This window comes from Capra hircus, chromosome 8, assembly GCF_001704415.2.
Source record: "Capra hircus breed San Clemente chromosome 8, ASM170441v1, whole genome shotgun sequence".
Taxonomy (NCBI): Eukaryota; Metazoa; Chordata; class Mammalia; order Artiodactyla; family Bovidae; genus Capra; species Capra hircus.
The window spans coordinates 10,261,379-10,282,150 of NC_030815.1; the positions used below are offsets into that span (position 1 = coordinate 10,261,379).

The 20,772-nt window shown below is 47.8% G+C and overlaps 1 protein-coding gene and 1 pseudogene across 3 annotated transcripts in view; both read right to left on the reverse strand.

Moving 5' to 3' along the window:
- Positions 1-15,174, reverse strand: part of PNOC (prepronociceptin) — a 29,453-nt gene extending 14,279 nt beyond the window's left edge. The window contains exons 1-2 of one of the 3 annotated variants that reach the window (XM_005683550.3): positions 15,101-15,174; positions 1,422-1,571 (exon numbers count right to left, since the gene is read on the reverse strand). In XM_005683550.3, coding sequence (XP_005683607.2) covers positions 1,422-1,547 — 126 coding nt within the window. In that variant the 5' untranslated portion in view covers positions 1,548-1,571; positions 15,101-15,174. Of the gene's footprint in view, positions 1-1,421; positions 1,572-14,841; positions 15,027-15,100 lie in introns of those variants that run through there. The other 2 variants (XM_018051866.1, XM_018051867.1) reach the window with 2 other exon arrangements.
- Positions 18,998-19,650, reverse strand: LOC102179851 (annotated as a pseudogene).

Genomic DNA, 20,772 nt, shown 5'->3' on the forward strand with positions numbered 1-20,772 from the left:
TGTGCACAACTTTCAGTCTTTATCAAGATTGCGAAGATGATGAGATTATTCCTTAATCAACTCCTTCACTGGTTTACCTGTGAACTAGCCATCTGCTCTGTTGACTGAGACCACGGGAAAGCGTTTTGTTTTGGATGAAATTCTAAGCCTCTCTGGCCTGCACAGAAAAGGCGTGTGGGTCTTCTGTGTTCTAGCCAAATCCAGCTTGCCTTAATTCCTTACATGTCACTGCCCTCCCCCCAAAAGGCATTTGCACATGTGCGCTCCTCCCCCACTCTAGTGCCTTCCTCATTACCTGGGCACCTGGGCTCACCCCCTGCCTCTCTGATCATCTTTAGGTCTCCTTAGAGGCCTCAGTTCCTCCCAAAGCCCCCTCCACCCCTCTAGACTAGGTTGGGGTCCACTGCTCTTGCTTCCCCATTTCTCAGTGATTACTCTCAGGACAGGATCCTGGGTTCTTCTCTGCCACTATCTGCCTGCTCACCTTGGGGCCCTTGGTCTAGTTCAGTGCTTGGTGCATAGTAGGTGCTTGGTGCATAGTAAGTGCTCAGAAGACCCACAATAACTGAAGGAGGAGAATGGATGATCTTTTGAATGGGTTCTCAGGATGCGTCTTCATGATTTGGTGGTCATTACTGTTCAGAAAACAGGCTCGAAAGCCACTGAGGTGGCATGGGAGGAGCGTGGTGTTTTGGTGGGTCAGGGGGCTGTGTCTGTTCACGTTTGTGTGTCAGCCCAATGTGGGTACTTGGTTTCTATATTTGTACACTTGCCTCAAGGGACAGGAGGGAAAAGGTGGCTCTTAAGATTGAGGAGTTCCAAACATGACATCTTTTGAAAGAAGTTTTCTTGACTACAAAGAAAAAGTCATCAAGTTATATTAGATTAAGTAGGAGAGGAATAACTATTTAAACGGTAGTGAAAGCAGTGGAGAAAGCAGCTGACTTAGTGAAATTTAGTGCTCAAATAAACAAATTAAATACGAGATAGCACCTAAGTGTTCACTGTAGAATTGTCTATAATATCAAAACTGGATGATAACTTACGTGCTCAGCAGGAGGGATTGGTTAAGCCAAGTATACTTAAATTAAAATAATGTTAATAATGAGAAACTTATTTTGGTATAACACTGCAAGTGAAATAACTAAGATTTTTTTCTCTGACTGGTGAGATTAAAGGTGACTTTAACTTTTTCTTTTCATAGTTCTTGGAATTTGCCAAATTCTCTAGAATGAGTGTGCATGCTTTTAATAATAGGAGCAAAACAGCAGCCTGGCTGGGTCTTTACTCAAATGTGGAAACGTGGGACGATGACAGGGTTTGCTTTCAGAAGCTGCTGTTTCTTAGGGACCATCTCACACTGGGAGACTCACGTGACCTGGGCGGGGAGAGGAAGACAGGGTCCAACCTCCTGGACCTACCTCGAGGTTGAAGTTGTCAAGAGTGGGGTGGAGCTTCTCTCTGCAGACCAGACAGTCCTTCTGACAGCTGCTGGACACGCTGGAGAAGAGGCTGAGCAGCAGGAGGTCACAAAACAGGATTTTCATGGTGCAGGAGCCGGAAGCCAGATGCTAAAACACAAGTGAGGGTGGGCACCATTAGCACAGCCCTTCTCTGGGAGCCCGTAGGGGCTGGAGACCCTCATCCAGGGCACAGTGCCCTGGTTTCCACTTCCCAGGAGGGGCTGGACAGTCAAGGGCACAGGTGGCCCATCCTGTCTGCCGGGGGTGATATTCACACACAGGCTGGCATCTGGGTTCTGGGGTAGGGATGGGGAAGCAGGCACACCTGTTACTCCTGCCATCCAACTGGCCTTCACGTATATGGATGCTTCCAGGGAGCTGAAGGCCCCACTTGCAAGGCCCACTTGTGGCCTTGAGACAGCCCCTCCCAGTCTCACTTTTCACAGCTCTTAATGGGAAACACTGGTACCTGCCTTGCCCCAGGGCTGTTGCAAAAATGAGATCCCTAAGAAATGTTTTGCAGAGTGTGAGATGTGTAACATAGGTTTATGAATGACTCATCCTCCCCTGCCTTGGCCAGGAATGCCCTGCAGCCCCAAATTCACTCTTCTGGGAAGCATCTGCTAGGTTTCCTGTCTGGTTCTCCTCCTTGATGGGAGCCAGCTCTCTGCACACAGAGCTAATATCGTTCACCTTGTTATTCTGTGCAAAGCACAGGGCCAGGCAGATGGAGTCATTTATTGAAAAACGACCAAAGAGACTATTCTAAGGTAACAGCGCCAATGATTATGAGTTAGATCAGTCATTTATATTCTTTATGTAGGATTGCCTCACGGAGAAGGCAATGGCACTCCACTCCAGTACTTGTGCCTGGAAAATCCCATGGACGGAGGAGCTTGGTGGGCTGCAATCCATGGCGTCGTTGAGAGTTGGACACGACTCAGTAACTTCACTTTCACATTTCACTTTCATGCATTGGAGAAGGAAATGGCAACCCACTCCAGTGTTCTTGCCTGGAGAATCCCAGGGACGGGGGAGCCTGGTGGGCTGCCGTCTATGGGGTCGCACAGGGTCGGACACGACTGAAGCGACTTAGCAGCAGCAGCAGCAGCAGGATTGCCTCAAAGATGTGCAGTTCTTTCTGTTTCCCTTTAAACTTTTCCTGTGATCAAGTCTCCTGCATCGGAAAGCTATTTTCTTGGACCGCATCACTTTGGGTCCCTGTAGAATCAACTTTATTTGGAGGGTTAAATGGAAAGGGGAATGAGGGAACTTTCTGGAAATGTGAAATGTTCTTGATTGAGGTGTAGGTCACAGGGGTGTATACGTTTGCCAGAAATTCACTGAATTGTACATTTAGATTCTGTGTGTTTTCTTGCATGTAAATTTCACCTTAAGTGTTCAGCATAGAAAAACAAATAATGGCCTTTATTACTTTATTAGACGACACTGAAACAATGTATAAGCCTTACTATGCAAATACAGTCTGCAGACCAGCAGCATCTCCTGGGATCAAGAATTTCGGTCCCTACCCCGGATCTACTGAATCTGGATCTGTCTTTTTAGTAAGATTCTCAGGTGATTTGTACACATGCTTAGAGTGTGAGAAGCAGAGGTAGAAAGTGGGTCTGCAATGGAGCTAGTCAGTGGGAGAAGGAGAGGGGGTGACCCATGGCCACGGGCCCTGTAGGGACACCAGGCCAGCTCTTCTTGGGCATCATCCACGCTTTTCATACCAAGGGTATGTCGACTGAATCCATGGTCAGTGCTTGTTAAGTTATTGAGGTGACATCTGAGATGGGTTTTGAATAACGAGTGAGAGTTTGCCACTAGCTATTTTCACGTGGTAGTGTATATGTTCAGTCCTAGTCCCCCAGTTCATCCCTCTTTCCCCTCTCCCCTGTGTCTGCATGCCCACTCTCTACATCCACATCTGTTTCTGCCCTGCAGGCAGGTTCATCTGTACCATTTTTTTGGATTCCACATATATGCATCAATATATGACATTTTTTTTTTTCTATTTCTGACTTCCTTCACTCTGCATGACAGACTCTAGGTCCATCCACATCTCTACAGATGACCCAGTTTTTTTAGCGGCTGAGCAATATTCCATCACATGTATGTACCACGCCTCCTTTACCCATCTGTTGATGGACATTCAGGTTGCTTCCAAGGCCTGGCTGTTTTAAATAGCGCTGCAATGAATGTTGGGGCACACGTGTCTTTTCTCAGGGCGTATGCCCAGTAGAGGGGTTGCTAGGCAATACGGTACCTGTGCATAGCACAGGTCAGTGCTCTGAAGACCTAGAGGACTGGGCTGGGGGTGGGGTGGGAGGGAAGTTCAAGAGGGGCGGAATATACGTGTTCCTATAGCTGATTCACTTCACTGTACAGCAGGGGCTAACACAACATTGTAAAGCCGTTATACTCCAGTTATCACAAAAAGAGTTTGCCAAGAGGACACAGAAGACGCAGGGAATGGCTTTCCAAAGGCATAGGGACTTCCATGGTGGTCCAGCGGTTAAGATTCCATGCTGCCAGTGGAGGGGGTACGGATTTGATACCATACCTGGTCAGGGAACTAAGATCCCACCTGCCACACGGCACAGCTGAAAGATAAACAAAGAGCAAAGACATAGAGGAAGGGAGAACACAGCAGGGGTGGGAGGGGATGGTGAGCAGGCAGCCTTCCCGGGGCTGTCTTCCTAAGGGAAGCCCCTTCTGAGAGAGAGAGGCCCGTTCCAGGTGAAACAGGGTCATGTTTGCCATCCACAGGGTTCAACCTCTACCCTACCAGTTGGGAGGTCTGTGCTAATGAACAATGAACTTGAACATGTATTCAAATGTTGTTTAGTTTCTAAGTTGTGTCCAACCCTCTTGTGACGGCATGGACTGTCTTTTCAAACGAATATGCCTCAAATGCATCTTTCTCCTATATCCCAGGGGCTAGTACCTTAGTTGAGATATATCACCGTGGTTATTGGGATCACCCTCTAATCACCCAATGATCCAGCCTCCCACCAGGCCATCTCCACGTCTGATGATTCCCTCATTCTTTAATTCTCTTGTCCCCCGTGGGACTCAGCCCCACTCCCACCCAGCCCTCTGGCTTCAGCTCCTGTCATTCAGCCTTGAATCTCCTCCAACCCTCATGAGTCACACGTAATATCAGGTCCCGCCATGCCTCTGTGTCTTGGTCCCTGCTCTTCCTTCTGCTCAGAATACCCGACTCCAGCTCACACTTTATACAGGAGTTATCCCCCGGGGGAAGCCCTCCCTGGTCTGAGTTAGATGAGTCCCCTCTGTTTGTGTGGCATTGTGAAGTACATCACGGCGGGAAGAAGTGAGCCCTGGGGACCTGTCCGTCAAACAGGCACAAGGGACCTAGAGACGGGGTTGCTAGGATTCCTGTTTTCTTAAAAAAAAAAAAAACACTTTAATTTTATAATTGATTAACAATGTAGTGATAGTTTCACTTATACATATTTTGGATTCTTTTCCCCTTGTAGGTTATTACAGAATATTGAGCAGAGTCCCTTTTGCTATATAGTATAGTGTGTATATGTTAATCCCAGCCCCCTGATTTATCCTCCTGCCCCCACCACAGCCTTCCCCCTTTGGTAACCATAAGTTTGTTTTCTGTCTGTGAGTCTGTTTTGTAAATAAATTCATTTGTATTATTATTTTTTTAGATTCCACGTATTAGTGATATCATATAATTTGTCTTTCTCAGTATGATAATCTATGTTGCTACAAATGGCACTATTTCATTCTTTATGACTGAGTAATATTCCATTATATATATGTATGGCTGCTTGTTTATCCATTCATTTTTCTGCGGACATTCAGGTTGCTTCCATGTCTTGGTCATTGTAAGCAGTGCTGTTATGAACATTGGAGTGCATCTATATTTTTGAATTACGTTTTTTTTTCCTGGCTATATGCCCAGGAGTGGGATTGTAGGAGCATATAGTAGCTCTACTTTTGTTTGTTTGTTTGTTTGTTTTTTTAATGGAGGGATTCATCTTTTCTCATCTTCTCATCCCTGCAGACTGCCTGGGTCTGCAAAATCCCATATCTGCAACTCAACCTCTCAGGTTCTCATCTGTAAAACTGGGACAGTAAGAGTAACCATCTTATAGGACGATTAATGGGTTGATATCTTTAAAATATCAACCTGACAGTTAAAATAGCACCCAGCACAGAACAAGTATAACAAAAGTTTGTCGAAGAAGGAGCCCAGGACATAGCCTTCACTCTGTAATACTATTATTGTCTGCTGTGTGGCACTTAGCACTCTACTCGGTAAGCTTGACTTACATGTCTATTTCTCCCACTGGGCTGTGACTTCCTGAAGGGCAGAAACCATGTTCTGTGGTTCTCTGAATTTCCAGCACCCAGCACAGGGCCAGGTGCTTAGGCCATGCTCAAGAAAGTCTAATAGATGACAGTGGAGTCTCACGAGTGTCTCTCCTTCACAAATGAGAGTTGGGGCATGTTTAGGAGGATCCCCACTTCCCTGGGAGCCTGGGATGCTCAGGCATAAAAGCCACTTCAGGACCTGCCTGACAAATCGCTGTGCTTAGTCGCCCAGTCGTGTCCTACTCTTTGCGACCCCACGGACTGTAGCCCGCCAGGCTCCTCTGTCCATGGGGATTCTCCAGGCAAGAATACTGGAGTGGGTTGCCATGCCTTCCTCCAGGGGATCTTTCCAACCCAGGGATCAAACCCAGGTCTCCTGCAGTGCAGGAGGATTCTTTTCTGTCTGAACTACCAGGGAAGCCCGTGGCCTGACAAGGTTCTGGTAGTTAATTGTTCCACTCCAGGTGGGAGGGCTGGGAACAAGTTTTGCTCCAGAGCAAGGCCAGATGCCATCCAAAGCTGGAACCGCATGCATGTTCTGGAAAAAGGCTAGTTGCCAGTGTCTGGGAGGCACGGTTGGGATGCTGCTATGTGCTAAGTCTGCAGTGGTGCAACCTGTTGGTAGACAACAGGTAGACTCATCACCACTTATAGGCTCTTTGGAAGAGAATATATCTTTTGAGTTCCAAACAGTCACCTTATCAGCAAAGGTCTCAAACTGAGGACTGCTTGGTTATATCCTTTGTTTAATTTGGTAGTTGCCTTTAAGCTTCTTGTTCTACTCAGTTTCATTCTGGGCGGAGAGACAGCTGTGTCTCCTTTGTTCAGCATGCTATGTTCTCTCTGGCCACATGGTGGCAGTGTCCGTACGTCACAGAAGGAAGGGAAAAGCCGGGAGAAAAGGGACCTTTGCCTTTCCTTCCTAATACAAAATTGCGATCCGTAATGTTTGCATAGGCTGAGCTGATAAATTCTGACAGATGTTAATGAAATGCTCTCCTGCTGAGGTTTTTCATGAACTTCATTAAATGTGGCAACTTGCTCATTCAGCAAATGTCTGGCGGATTGACTGTTACTCCTTATCTCAAATTCTGGGTAAATGGGTTTTTAGGATGAGGTAAAGAAAGATGAGCCCCTGGGACACTGAGCATGTGTTCCATTCCATACCCTTCCTGCATGTGAAACTGTTTGGCCCTTGGGGAAACCTTATCAAATCTACTTGTGGTTAGCCCAGCCCTTACTTCTGATCCTTGGTACACCAACCTTTCCTCTCACCTCTGAGCTCCCATCCCTTGCAATTATTTATTTTACATTTTAATTTATTTTTCAGAAATAAGAAAATCATTTTTAAAAATTTAGCCGGTTCTCTTATTCTACTCCGCCAGGCTAATCAAGGCATGTGATTAATAATATTATCTTAAAATTGCATCCTGGGCAGTGTTTCACTTAAGTTTAATGAAAAACACTTGGTAGCAATTGAGTGCTGGGGAGGTGTGATTGGTTATTATCCTTGTTTATGAGTTAGCATTAAAGAGTAGCTGATGCTGGAGGCTAAAGGTTTTATTTCTTTTTTGTAACAATGTTCCATCCAGGACTTCCCTGGTGGGTCAGTGGGTAAAGGCTCCATGCTCCCAAGGCAGGGGACACCAGTTTGAGCCCTGGTCAGGGAAGTAAGGTCCCATAGGCTGTATGGTATGGCAAAACAAAACAAAGTTCCATCCATACTGAAACAGAAAGATTGATGAATGTCAGTGGGCATTTAACAGTAAAAGAAGCCAGGAAGCCAGAGATTGCTACCCATCACTTTTAACAAGTGACTCCACTAATTAATGAAAAATCTTTACTCAGTGCTATTCATTCTGCTCTGCAATTCAAAGAATCCTAAAAATTGGAATTACCACACAGTCCAAACTTACAGGTGGCTTCTAGTATTTAAATGAGATTAAAATAAATAAAAGCTCAAAATATATGTAATTATTCTCATAAAGGGGCTTGCTTCCCTGGTGACTCAGATGGTAAAATATCTGCCTGCAATGCGAGAGACCCAGGTTCGATCCTTGGGTCGATCCCCTTGGGAAGATCCCCTGGAGAAGAGAATGGCTACGCACCCCAGTATCCTTGCCTGGAGAATTCTATGGACAGAGGAGCCTGGTGGGCTACAGTCCATGGAATCGCAAAAAGACACGACTGAGTGACTAGTATATATTCTCATAAAGGGGACAACACTTTGTTGCTTTTGGTGATCCTCACAACCCTGTACTACTGTGTTCTAGGTTAAGACTTTTTTTTGAGAAGTCTTAACATCTGTGTGCTTTCTTTGTAGCTGTGTGTCAGTTAATGGCAAGAGAAATGTAGACAAGTAATTGATTTCTGAGTTACATTTATATTTGATCTTTGCACTTTGTAATTGTGTGACTTTGGGCACATTTCACCTTTGAGAGCCTCAGTCTTCTCACCTGCAAAATGGGGGGAACAACATTTTGTTGTGATTGTTGTTTTTAATTGTGCAGTAGAGACTATCAGTAAATAAAATTTCCCTGAATGTATCTAAATTTTACATGGTTTATATTCACTTTGTGAACCAAACTCAGCTAACACTTCCTTGTGGGGAAGCTATGCATCCGAACATCTTGTATTGAGTAAAGAAATGTTTAATTACCTTTTATTTCAGCCACAGCACTCTTTATAAAGATAAAATACCACTGTATTTAGCTTTAATCTATTTAATCTATTTGTTTGTAATCATGCTTCCAAGGGCAATATAATTAGTTGCTTATCTGTTTGGAGGATTACGTATGAGGCTTTAGCGGAGCTAAAAGCTAATTGAGTTTTGTCTTATGACCTATGAGAAAGCCTGTAATTTTAGTGCTTTTAGTGGAGAAGGCAAGAGGGACTGGGCTTTCTGCTAGAGGCATATCTCCCCCTATCCTTCTCATCAGCCACATGTATGATTGTTGTTCTTGCTGGTAACAAAAGTTTTATATTCTTATACAGTCCTGTAAAGTGACTCTTTGCCACCCTATGGACTATAGCTCACCAGGCTTCTCTGTCCATGGGATTTCCCAGGCAAGAATACTGGAGTGGGTTGCCATTCCCTTTTCCAGGGGATCTTCCTGACCTAGGGATTGAACCTGGCTCTCCTGCATTGCAGGCATATTCTTTACCATCTGAGCCACCAGGGAAGCCCAATACAATCCTATAATCTTAATATTATCCCCTCTTTGAGAGGAATGTATGTTTATAGAGGTTAACAATTTACTTAAGGTAATCCGGCTTATAAATAAGCCAGGACTTAAACTCAGGTGTTTTGACTGTAAAACATGTTCTGGGAAACCATAAACTCCACATACTGGTCCTGCTTTGGAAAGGTTGACAAATTCTGGTGGCATCTTATGGGATGGTCTCTGTTTGTATTTAACAGTAATCATATTATTATTATTATATTTAGCACACTCCTCTGTGCCAGGCACTGTCTTGATGGCTTTGTAACCATCTGTCCTATGGGGTAAATGTTATTGCCCCCATTTTACAGTTGAGAAGACTGAGGCTTGAAGAGGTGAAATAACTTGAAGTGGCAGAGCTGAGACCCCAACCCATCTGATTTCCAAGCTCATGTTCTCATCAGATGTTTCAATGATCTTGGCAAAGGGCCTTCCCCAGTGGTCCAGTGGTTAGGACACTGATTCCATTGCAAGGGGCATGGGTTTGATCTCTGGTTGGGCGATTAAGATCTCACATGCCACACAAGTTGTGTGACCAAAATAAGAAGAGAAACAGGATTTTGGTGGTTTTCTCTCTGTTCCTGCGGGTGAATTCATTGCAAGGAGCTCCTTTTGTCCTGAACTCTGGGTGTCCCTCTCTCATGATACACTTTTTTTTTTTTTCTAATTGGAGGATAATTGCTTTAAATGTTACATTGGTTTCTTCGGCACACTCTAATCAGTCGTGATTATTTATATCTCCTCTCCCTCTTGAGTGTCTCTTCTGTTCTCTCCCACCCCGTCCCACCCCTCTATGTCGTCACAGAGCACCAGGCTGGGCCTCCTGTGCTATTCAGCAGCTTCCTGCTAATTATCTATTTTACACATGGTAGTGTAAAAATGTCATTGCTACTGACACCCTCTGTATTGCTGCCTGTCCTGAGTTCCTGAAGGGGTTTTTCATTGCCCCCCAGCATGAGGGTTTGTCTTCCTCATTTCTTTAACCCGTCGCAACCCCAACTCCTACATTGAGCTTTTGCTTATTCACCAGTTATGACTGAATCCCTTTTATTTCTTTTCTTCCTCTAATAGACTTACATCCAAAAAGGTTCCTCCTCTGCTTCTAAATTCCCACCTGGAAAGAGGGGGGGAGGTGGGTGTAGAGAAGGTGGAGGGCCAAGCATGTCCCCACCCCACACAGACCGGGTGTGCTTAGGAGCTGGTGGGCAATGAATGAACAGAGCCCTGTGCCTGGGGAGGAAGAGGCCTGGGCTCCAGCTCCGCCCTCACCTTTGGGATCCTGAGTCTTGAGTGCTTAGTCATGTCTGACTCTCTTGTAGCCCACCAGGCTCCTCTTATGGGATCTTGAGCAAAGCCCTTTCTCTGGGGCTTTGTTTACCCTTTTCCAAAAAGAGGCAGTTGGGTTAGATGGTCAATATTAATGTTTTTGATTTTATAAGTGGCCAGATATTTGTTACAACAGCCCACCTGGGGCTCAGAGCAGAGATGGAACCATTTTCTTTTTTCGTTTTAAATTTTGCTTGTTTATTTTTGGCTATGCTGGGTCTTCATTGCTTTGAGGGCTTTTTTCTAGTTGCGGCCAGCAGGGGCTACTGTCTAGTCGTGACTGCGAGTTTCGTTTCGTATTGCAGTGGGCTTCTCCTGTTGCGAAGCTCGGGCTGTAGGGCTTGCTCCCAGGCTCCAGCGCACAGGCTCAACAGTTGCGGCACGCTGGCTTAGCTGCTCTTCAACATGTGGGAACTTCCCTGATAAGGGATCAAACCTGTGTCTCCTGCATTGGCAAGTAGATTCTTTACCACCAAGCCACCAGGAGAGCCCCTCTTTTCTTTCCTTTTCTTTTTTTTTAAAGTTTTTTATTTTATTTTAAAAATTTAATTTTATTTATATTATTTTAAAATATTTTGGCTGCCCCCTGACCAGGGATTGAACCCAGGTCCCAGAAGCGAAGATGCCGAGTTCGGATCACTGGACCACCAGGGAATTCCTAAGAGGCACATTTACTCTCAGTGCTGTTGCAAAGGTGGGAAGGGGTCGTCACTCTTGTCTTGGATCTTCCTGATTCTGGCCTGCGGTTCCCTATATAAAAAATGTTTTGTTTTTTTTTTCCCCTCATTGTTTTTACAGTAAAACCACTTAATGTTCCTTTCAAAAACATTGGAAAATACAGATCCGCAAAAGAACAATGGGTACAGATCAGCGTGCGTGTGTGCTCACTTGTGTCTCTCTGCGACGCCATGGACTGTAGCCCACCAGGCTCCTCTGTCCATGGGATTTTCCAGGCAAGAATGCTGGAGTGGGCTGCCGTTTCCTCCTCCAAGGTTTCTTCCCCACCCAGGAATCAAAGCCCTGTCTCCTGCATCTCCTGAAGCCTAGTACCCTTTTTTCCCTCCCAGTATTTATTTATTTGGCTGCACCAGGTCTTATTTGCAGCATGCAGACTTTTATTTGTGGCATACATTCAGGATCTATTTCCCTGACCAGGGGTTGAACCCGGGCCCCCCTGCATTGGGAGGGGAGCCTGGAGTCTTAGCTACTAGACCACCAGGGAAGACCAATAATCTTCAAATGTCTTTAACTTTATACCTCAAGCAATCAAACTGTCTTGAGCAAACCTTTCCAATTTATTTGTTACCTACATTATAATACCCACTAAAGTGCAAATTAAGAAAGATAAGATAACCACATAAAAAAATTCAATGTGTTTCCCAAAGCCCGCTGGACTGTTAGGCACACACACCCCTTTCGGAGACCACCAGCCTGGACCCATTAATAGAGAGTGACATTGGCCAGGATCTCTGAGGACAGGCTGCCCGGTCAGTTTCCCAGGCACTCAGCACTGCGGGCTCTCATCAGGAATCCAGGCACGTTTCTCGGCTGAATGAATGAAAGGATGAATGGGGACTGGGTGGAGGGGTGGAGAGTGAGCTACGGGGAGGCTGGCTCCCAGCCTGGGTGGCTAGGCAGAGCCTGGGTATGTGCGGGTGATCCGCTGACATTTTCACTGAGACCTAGACTCCTTGGAGGCCGGCTCCACACGTCACTCACCCAGTCAGTCCCATCAGAGCCGGCGATGCTGTGTGTCTGCAACACTGAGACATCATCTAGTATTTGAAAAATCTCAGGATCGTAGAAAATCAACATCGAACGTGATCATAGATCTAGGAAGATGCCCAGAAAACCGGCTTGCCCCCCAAATAGGCGTGCCATACATCTCACAGCTAGTTTGTGTTTAGAAGGAAAGTGGCATGTTGGTGACTAGGAGGACCTAAAGGCATTTAAATAGAAGTGTTTAGAACATTGAGGTTGCCTGATGAGCTCCCAGCCATTCAAGCCGTGAAAGCTGTTGTTACTCCTGTTCTCTAGCCAGATGCTTATCAGGTAGATTTCCTTCGTGGGAGCTGGGGCTTGCGGGGTGTGTGTGGGTCTCACTGAGTATGGATAAAAGTATAGAAAACTCACCCCAGATCTCCCATCCCTACTGTGTGTGTGTGTGTGCTCATTAGCATGAAATAGACATATAGATAAGTTTAGCTCACTGTCTGGCATACAGTAGGTTTCAATACATGTCCATTCCTTTGCCCTCTTTTTGTGCCTTTGTTCTGGCGGCCACCTCCCTCTCCAAAACCCTTGGGTCATCCAGATTCTATCTCCTTCCCTGACCGGCTTGAAATCCTGGACTCTCTGAGCAGGCGCTCCTTCCTCCAAATGCCTACAGCGCTTGCTGTCTGGACTACGAAATTTAGGACTTAATTACACCCAGCCTTGCATCCTCCTCGAATTCTTTCACTGTGTGTTGCTCCATCCCCACCCCCTTAGTTTGTAAGCACCCCAGGTTCGTAGAGGGCCGTGCACTGGAGCCAGCAAGGCTGGCTCGGTCCCCTCGGCCACATCCTGAAACAGATTATTTAACCTCTCAGCTTCAGTTTCTTCGACTGCGCCATGGAGATAATGACACCATCTCTCATTGCTGTCGCGGAGGATAATGGGTGTGAAAGCGCTAAGATGTAAATCGTTGTGTGAATGTAAAGGCTGTTATTATCACCTCTGTTGGATCGACCCCTGCTTGGTGGAGCATAATAAATACCTGATTGATTGAATACAGAATAGCTTCGCGACAGCTCCTGTTTTGGGCTCCAGAAACACCGCTTTGCGCCTGATCCTGCAATTACTCCCTTTGTTGATAATGCTAAATCTGCATCCTCTAAATCCCCTGTACCCTCAGCCTTTAGCTGATAAAGCCAGGGAGAATGGAACTGAGCCCAAGGACCCTGCCGCTGCACCAGAGCGCCCTCAACAGGCAGCACATGGAACCGCGGAAGCTGTTCCTTCTACCAAGGTGATGGTTGGGGGCACAGTCTTTCCAGGGACCCTCCGCGGCAGCAGACTCAGCCAGTCCAAAGGAACGCGAATGCTTTTTGTGAAAGGTATTGCAGCATCATCAGCGGAAGGGTGCAGACCTTTTTCCCTGCCACACTTTATAATTGAGAAAGAGGAGCGTGCCTGCAGCAGCCACCCACAGGCAGGCAGAGAGCAGCAATTTCCTTCGGAGGTTTTGAGAAGAAGCCAGGCAGTCACCCGTCTGCCCGCCCGCCACCACCCCCCGCTGCCCCCACCCCCCGCCCCCCGCGCGCCTCAAATCCTCTATGTTGAAAACTCCGGTTTCGGCTTGCTGGCAAATGCCATGCGAAGCTCATCTTTTGTTAGTCTGCTGAACAATGTTATTGGTTATAATTGGGGCAATTATGGGCTGCTCGAGGAAGCGAAACACAGATGTTGAAACCCAGGATCAGGGTATTCAAGTCCAAAGCTGCTTGCTTTAAATAGTCCGTTTCCCGAATCATCCTGACTTACTTGAAATTCCCTCAGAACTTGGCCATGTTCAGAATGAGATGCGGGAGGATAAAGATGGGTAGCGGTGGGAGGGGAAAGCCAGACCCGCAGGGAGAGAGACGCACAAAGAGAGAGAGAGGAAAAGGAGGCTGAGCGAGAGCCAGAGTTTGGATGACTTCTGAACGTCGTTTTCGCAGGACCCCAGCAGAAACCTTTAGGTGGCAGAGATGGGTAGGAGGAAGAAAGATGCAAAAAAGAGAACAGATCTCCGAAAGAATGAGGGTCTGGAGACCAAGGTCAACCCTGCGGAAATACACGGCGGAATTCACACACAGCGACCGCGATCGGCTGGGTACCGGTCAAGCCCAGGGCAGGCTGCGACTCTTCTCCACATCACCACTAGCCATTTGTATTCGGTGCCGAGGGGAGCAGGGTTCCCTCGGGATGAAAAAGCCAAATCGCAATCGAGTTCAGTGATATGTTGAAAAGCAGCCTGCACCCACTGTGCAAGGAAGTCCGTCACAGAGAGAAACCCCTCCTAAAGTGTGCCTGGAGGGGTAGGTCGGGGGTGGGGGCGCTTCCGGACGGTTGCCTTGCAAGGCAAGCCCCCACCCCACCCCCCAGTGCCTGCCGCTCCCCCAGCCTCACTTCTACAACCACCTCTTCGCCGCGGACAGCAGTGACAAAGTAGGGACCACACCTGGGGAATGGAAACTTTTCCTCCTTCCCAAGTTCAGCTCTTCTGCATCTCTCTGCAGAATAAAGCCTTAGCCCTCCCCTCCACCGCTACCCCCCACCCCCATGAGAGCACGGAAAAGACGAGTGAATGATCTAAAGGGAGGCCAGCAGCATCTACGCTGGACAAAGGAGAGGGGCTGGGGAGACAGCCTTGCCGCCCGCCCGCCACTTCCCCAGGCTCCCAGCAGCGTGTCTTGGGGCGGAGGGCTTCGCGCGCAGTCGCCTACCTGCGAGCTGTCAGTAACCGGGCTCCTCCGGGTGTGAGGCTCCGCCGTGTCAGCCACACCGGCATATATATCCTCCCCCCACACGCACAGCCCTCCCCTTCCCTGCCCACCTCGATGACACATACACACGGCTGACCCCCTTAATCAGGCGAGCAGCAGAACCTACAGCCCTTCCTGGCTGTTCCCCGCCCGCCTTGGCTCTGTGCTCAGACCTGTGACATCTCAGGCGCCCCATCAGGCCACCCCCCAACTGCTTTACCTGGACGCTGCTCAGCCAGGATCCCACAGCTGCCTCTGCTCTGCTTCCAGAGGCGCTAGGAGGACTGACGGGGAGCTCTGGCAAGTCAGGAAGGAAAAAAAAAAAAAAAGCCTCCTGGTGACAGTGACAAGGCAGACCCCAGTCCTGGAGTCTCCTTGAGCAACCTTTTCTCCTGAGAATGAAGAAGCGGGAGTGGGCAGAAGCGGGGGGAGCTCCCACTGGCAAAGACAAGCCCAGAGCTGAATTCAGATGAGTCCCCTCCAGCTATCCCTGCCCGCAGGCAGCCGCAACTAGGCCGCTGGAGGGAATGGCCACCCCTGCTCTGGGGCGGCCCGGGTGCCTCCCAGGTGCTCACAGTGGAAGGTGTTGAGATACGAGACTCAGCACTTCATGCCTGAGATTCTGATTAGAGCGAGCTCTCTGTGAACCTCAGGTCTCCTCCTATGAAGGGGGAAAGTCAAATACCTCCCAGGATGGCAATGTGGGTAGAAAAACGAGATTCTGTTTGTATTCGGAATCTACGACACCTTTAATAAAGGCGAGTTCTGCACACTCTTCATCTCTTCCCATGGAATCAGATCAACTGAATCTGAAACTCCCTCTGCCAACAGCTTACTGTCACAACAGAGTGCTTTTAAACCTGCTGCTACACTTAAGGGTGTCGCCACCCAAGCACCTGACCTGCAGCATGCAGCGTCTTTCCCTTCTCTGTGTGGAAAGAGCTCATGGTCAGCTCATGAGGGCTCCTCCGGCAAGAAGGAGGTCATGGTGTAATTCATCTGCTGCCAGGAAAGAAGGACAGCGGAGGCTGGTCTGCTGTAGTCCGTGGGGTTGCAAAGAATTGGACGCGAGTTACAGATGGAATGACAACAGCAGTCTCGGCAGGGAGTGTTTCAATTCTGCATGCCCTTGTGCCTCCCTCCTTTCCCAGCTGCAGGTGAATCACACCAGGACTTCCTCCTTGGCTGTCCCAAGAAGATCCACAAATATTCCAGAATCCCAGGGTTCGAGCCTAGTGCTGCAAGGATCTTCAGCACTCTCTCATGTCTCGAGTCTGGGTCTTGCATCAACCTGAGACTGGATGCAGAAACATTAAAGAAAGCATCTGCTCTGACTCCTAATGGGTACAGGGTTTCTTCTGAGGGTGATGGAACGGTTCTGGAATTAGATAGGGCTGATGCTGCGCAACATAGTGAATATGCTAAAACCTCCACTCAATTCTGTCCCTTAAAACAGTGAACTTTATGCTGTACGAATCATATTTCAATTTTTTGGAAAAACAGCAAGAGAACAAGCAAGCAACATCTGCCCCAGGTTACGAGCAACAAGTTCTAAGAATAAAGCATCCATTCATCTGTGTAGAGAGGCCCAGGAGACTGGCATACGCACAGTTTTCCGCCTAGGTTTCTGTTGCCCAAATCTTACACTTCGTTACGATAGGGCAAAGCCACCACTGTGAGCTCTGAGAAATCAGCATGGCATGTGATCAGGTTTGCATCCTGATGTATGTTGGGGACTGGAGCTTGGTTTCACACACGCTGTGGCAGATGTTGCTGGTGGCCTACCCAATACCCATTTCCCTGTTCTTCCTTACTATACAGTACCCCTGGTTTTTTTATTCTAGGTGGCAAAGCACTCAACTAAAAGCCTAGCTTTCCCAGCCTTCCTTGTGGCCAAGGGTAGCCAACGAGAATCAATCTGCCAGTCATTGGGTGGAGCTTCCAGGGAAAACTCTTTTAAGGGGAAAACTTCAACTAGAAGAGGCCTCTTCTTTACCCTACTGCCTGCCTTCCTGGAAACAAATGTGATGAGTGGAGCTTCAGCAGCTATCTTGGATCATGAGATGGCTTTGAGGATGAAAGCCATGAACTAAAGATGATGGAGCATCAAAACAGAAGGATTCTGGGTCCTGGATGACTCTGTTCTGCCATACCAATCCTGGATTTCCAATTTCTAACTTTTTTCCAAGAGAAAAAAATTCAGATGTTTATTTCAAATGTCAGGCTTCGGTTTGCTCTTTGCTCCTAACAAGCCACACCAAAGTCAGAGAATTCGTTAAACAACAAACCACTTATTTGGTTCCTGATCCTGCAGATTGGTTACTTAGGCTGGGAGGGGCAGGGCAGCCTTGGTCTCAGGCGCCCTATGACTCTGCAGTTGGCTATAGATGGGCTGGTTGTTGGCTGGGGGCACCTTGGTTCTCTCCCAAGTGTCTTATCCTTCCTGCGTCTCTCATCCCCTGAGCAGGCTGGTCTGGCATGGTCTGGGGTGCAAGTTCAAGTAAGTATGTCCCAGCCAGGCAAGCACCAAGCATGCAGAATTCCTGGGGGTTACCTAAGCCTGGTGCCGGCCCTCCGTTTGCTTTGGCTGTGTGTGTGTGCTCAGTGACATCTAACTCTTTGTGACCCCATGGACAGTAGCCCACCAGGCTCTTCTGTCCATGGACTTTTGCAGAATACTAGAGCGGGTTGCCATCTCCTCCTGCAGGGGATCTTTCCGACTCAGGGGTTGAACACGCATCTCTTTTGTCTCCTGCATTAGCAGATGGATTCTTTACTGCTGGGCCACCTGGGACTGTCATAAGGCCAGTCCAGAGCCAGGTTGGGTGGAGACCCCCAAGGTCAGAGGACAAAGACGTGGCTATACAGAGGCTGTTCACTGGAACCATTGCTAACTTTAACCACCACGTTTTGTTTCAGTCACTTTCTTGGGTTTTCTGTTACCTGAAGTCGAAAAACATCTTCCATGGTCTTCTTACTTTTGAGCATCTTCCTATTCGCTGGGTGTTGGGTGGCCAAACACTCTTCTTCCCTTGAAGTGGAGAGAAAGAAAAAGCAAGAGTGAAAAGTCATTTAACGTCTCTGCGTTTTTCTTTGCTTCTTTATGGAAGAAGCAAATGGAAGAATTGAACTGAATGAACTGGAAGTTCCCCTTGGGTTGAATGAAGCTGCATTTTGTGGGAGGCCGTTTCCTGTACCACCTGAAGAGGAGGGCAGGAATGAGCCCAGAGGAATTTATGGTCACAGTCGTGTCTGTGTATGTGGGGGGAGTGTGTGTGTGTGTGTGCGCGTGTGAACCTTGCCTCTGGGAAGAGCAGGAGCCAAGTAGCAGGGATACAAACTTGGTGGGTGCAACTTGGGTGCTCAGGGTCACTTAAAGTTTTTTTCCTCTGCACTTGGTGGCTGAATCATGGCACCTTGAGGTCCACAGGCTTCCCTTGGAGGTAGGACTTGGTCTTGGAGCATCAAGCTGCCCTCTGCTCTTCTGAATGACAACACCCACTTACTCAAATCATTGGAGCAGAAAGGTCATCTCTGTCCATACCAGCTCACCATCCTCTTGCAATCAAGGGGCCCAAGCCAGGTGGCTACAAGCTTTAGAGCCATTCAGTTTTTTTTTTTAAATTTTAATTTCATATTAGAATATGTGCTCAATTGCTTCAGTTGTGTTCAACTCTTCATGACCCCATGGACTGTAGCCCACCAGGCTCCTCCGTCTATAGGAATTTTTTTCCAGGCAAGAATACTGCAATCGGTTGCCAGTTCCTCCTCCAGGGGATCTTCCTGCCCCGGGGATTGAACCCTACTCTCCCGCATTGGCGGGTGGATCTTTTACTCCAGCACCCCCTGAAAAGCCCATATTGGAGTACAGTTGATTAAGAATGTTGTGTTAGTTTCTGATGTACAGCAGTGATTCACGTATGCTGCTACTGCTAAGTCGCTTCAGTCGTGTCTGACTCTGTGCGACCCCATAGACGGCAGCCCACCAGGCTCCTCTGTCCATGGAATTCTCCAGGCAAGAACACTGAAGTAGGTTGCCATTTCCTTCTCCATACATCGACATATATCTATTCTTTTTTTCTTTTTGATGGTTGTGTATGGTTTATTAAGTTGTGCATTAATACAGACACTGGGGCTTGCCCATGGTGCTCTTAATGTACAAGGCCCTGACGTTCTGCCAATTTTTCTTGAGCAATGACACTATTAGGACGTCGACCGCTAAGTGGGTGTTGTACAGAAGCTCATCATCTGTTATCTTCATGTGGCCAACAGCCACTGCCAGACATAGCACCTTCTTCATCTGGAACTTGATCATGGACTTCATCAACTTTGGCCACCATGTTCTCATTGTGGGTCATCAGGGAAGGGAACTTGCCAGCCTTGTTCAGGCCTGGGCACAGGATTCGTGGGATCTGCTTGATCAGAGACTCTGAAGCCAAAAAAGGCATCATATTTCTTGGCCAGCTTCTTGACCAGTTTCTTATTCTTGTTGAGTTTCCTCAGCGCCTCAGTGTCCATGTGGGGGATATCCACAGCCTTGGCCTCAACACGATGCTGCTGGTCCCCCAAGACACACACGGAGAACTTGGGGCGGGGAGTGGACTTAAGCCTGACGGTGCCCGGGAAACGTTTGTCCTTCTGAGGGTCATAGTTCTTCAGGCTGGTCTGAAGCTCCGCCGTCTCCAAAAACTTCCGGCACTTGCGCTGGTTCCCATGCAGGACTTCCCGCACCGCCTCGTAGAGGGTGTCAGGGGAGACTTTGCTGCTCATGGTTCCCCACGTCGCAATAACTGGAAAAGAGCTCTATTCTTCATTCAGTTCTAACAGATAAGCCTGGAGGCAGATTTAGAAGCTCTTAAAACAATCGCTGGCAAATCTCAGTCGAGGGAGCTGCAGGAGGAGGCAGGCAGGCAGGACTGGGCTCCCACCATGAACTCCTCGACCTTCCACCCACACAGGACTTGTCTCTCTCAAAGGAAAGAGCCTCTCATCGCCAGGGATTTGGCTGCTGGGAATTTAGTGATTAATTACGGTACCTACCGCCGATTGGTCTCCTTAGTAACCACACTAGCAGGGTCCCAGACGGAGAAGCTGTTTCCTATTTTCAAAGAGGGCAAACCCTCTCCTCACTGTCAAATACCTTCAATCAAAACACAAATGGATTTGAAAATCAAGAGACTCTCCTGTCTCTCTCCAGCCTCTTTTCTCCAGCAGTGGGATTTGATGGTTTTGCAGGGAAAGCTGAGTGATAGTGATTGTTTTGAAGGAAGAGTTAGGGGACTTCCCTGGTGGTTCATTGGCTACGGTGCTATGCTTCCAATGCAGGGGAGCCCGGGTTCGATCCTTGGTTGGGGAACTAGATCCCACCTGCCATAAAGAAGATCAGAGATCCTACAACTAAGACCTGGCACAATCAAATAAATTAAAAAAAAAATAAATGAAGAGTTGGGCAAATCCAGTTTCAAGGCAAAATAGCCCATTGTTGTGGTCTTACAATCCAGAGCATCCAGCCAAGTGCTGGGACTGGGAAGCCAAAGGGGTGAACTCAGGTGTCCCGCCCTTGAGAAGCTAGCCTGGGGCACAGGACACACACTGGTGGCTTAGAAATGAGAGAATGAGGGAGTACATAACCTGGTGCCAACTGTAGATCTGCCGGAAGTGAGGGAGCTGTTTGGGTGAGAAGGGAGAGATGGGATATATTTTCTTACTTTTTGAACAAAATGTTAAGATACTGAAGGTCAATGGCAGGTTCTGAGTGTGTAGGAAGGGGCATCCGGGCTTCATTCTGGGCAGCATCAGGATTATGGGATATACAGGTCAGCTTGAGCGGCTGGCTGAACAACAGATGTTCGTTTTCTCCCTGTTCCGGAGGCTGGCTGGCTGGGCTTTAGA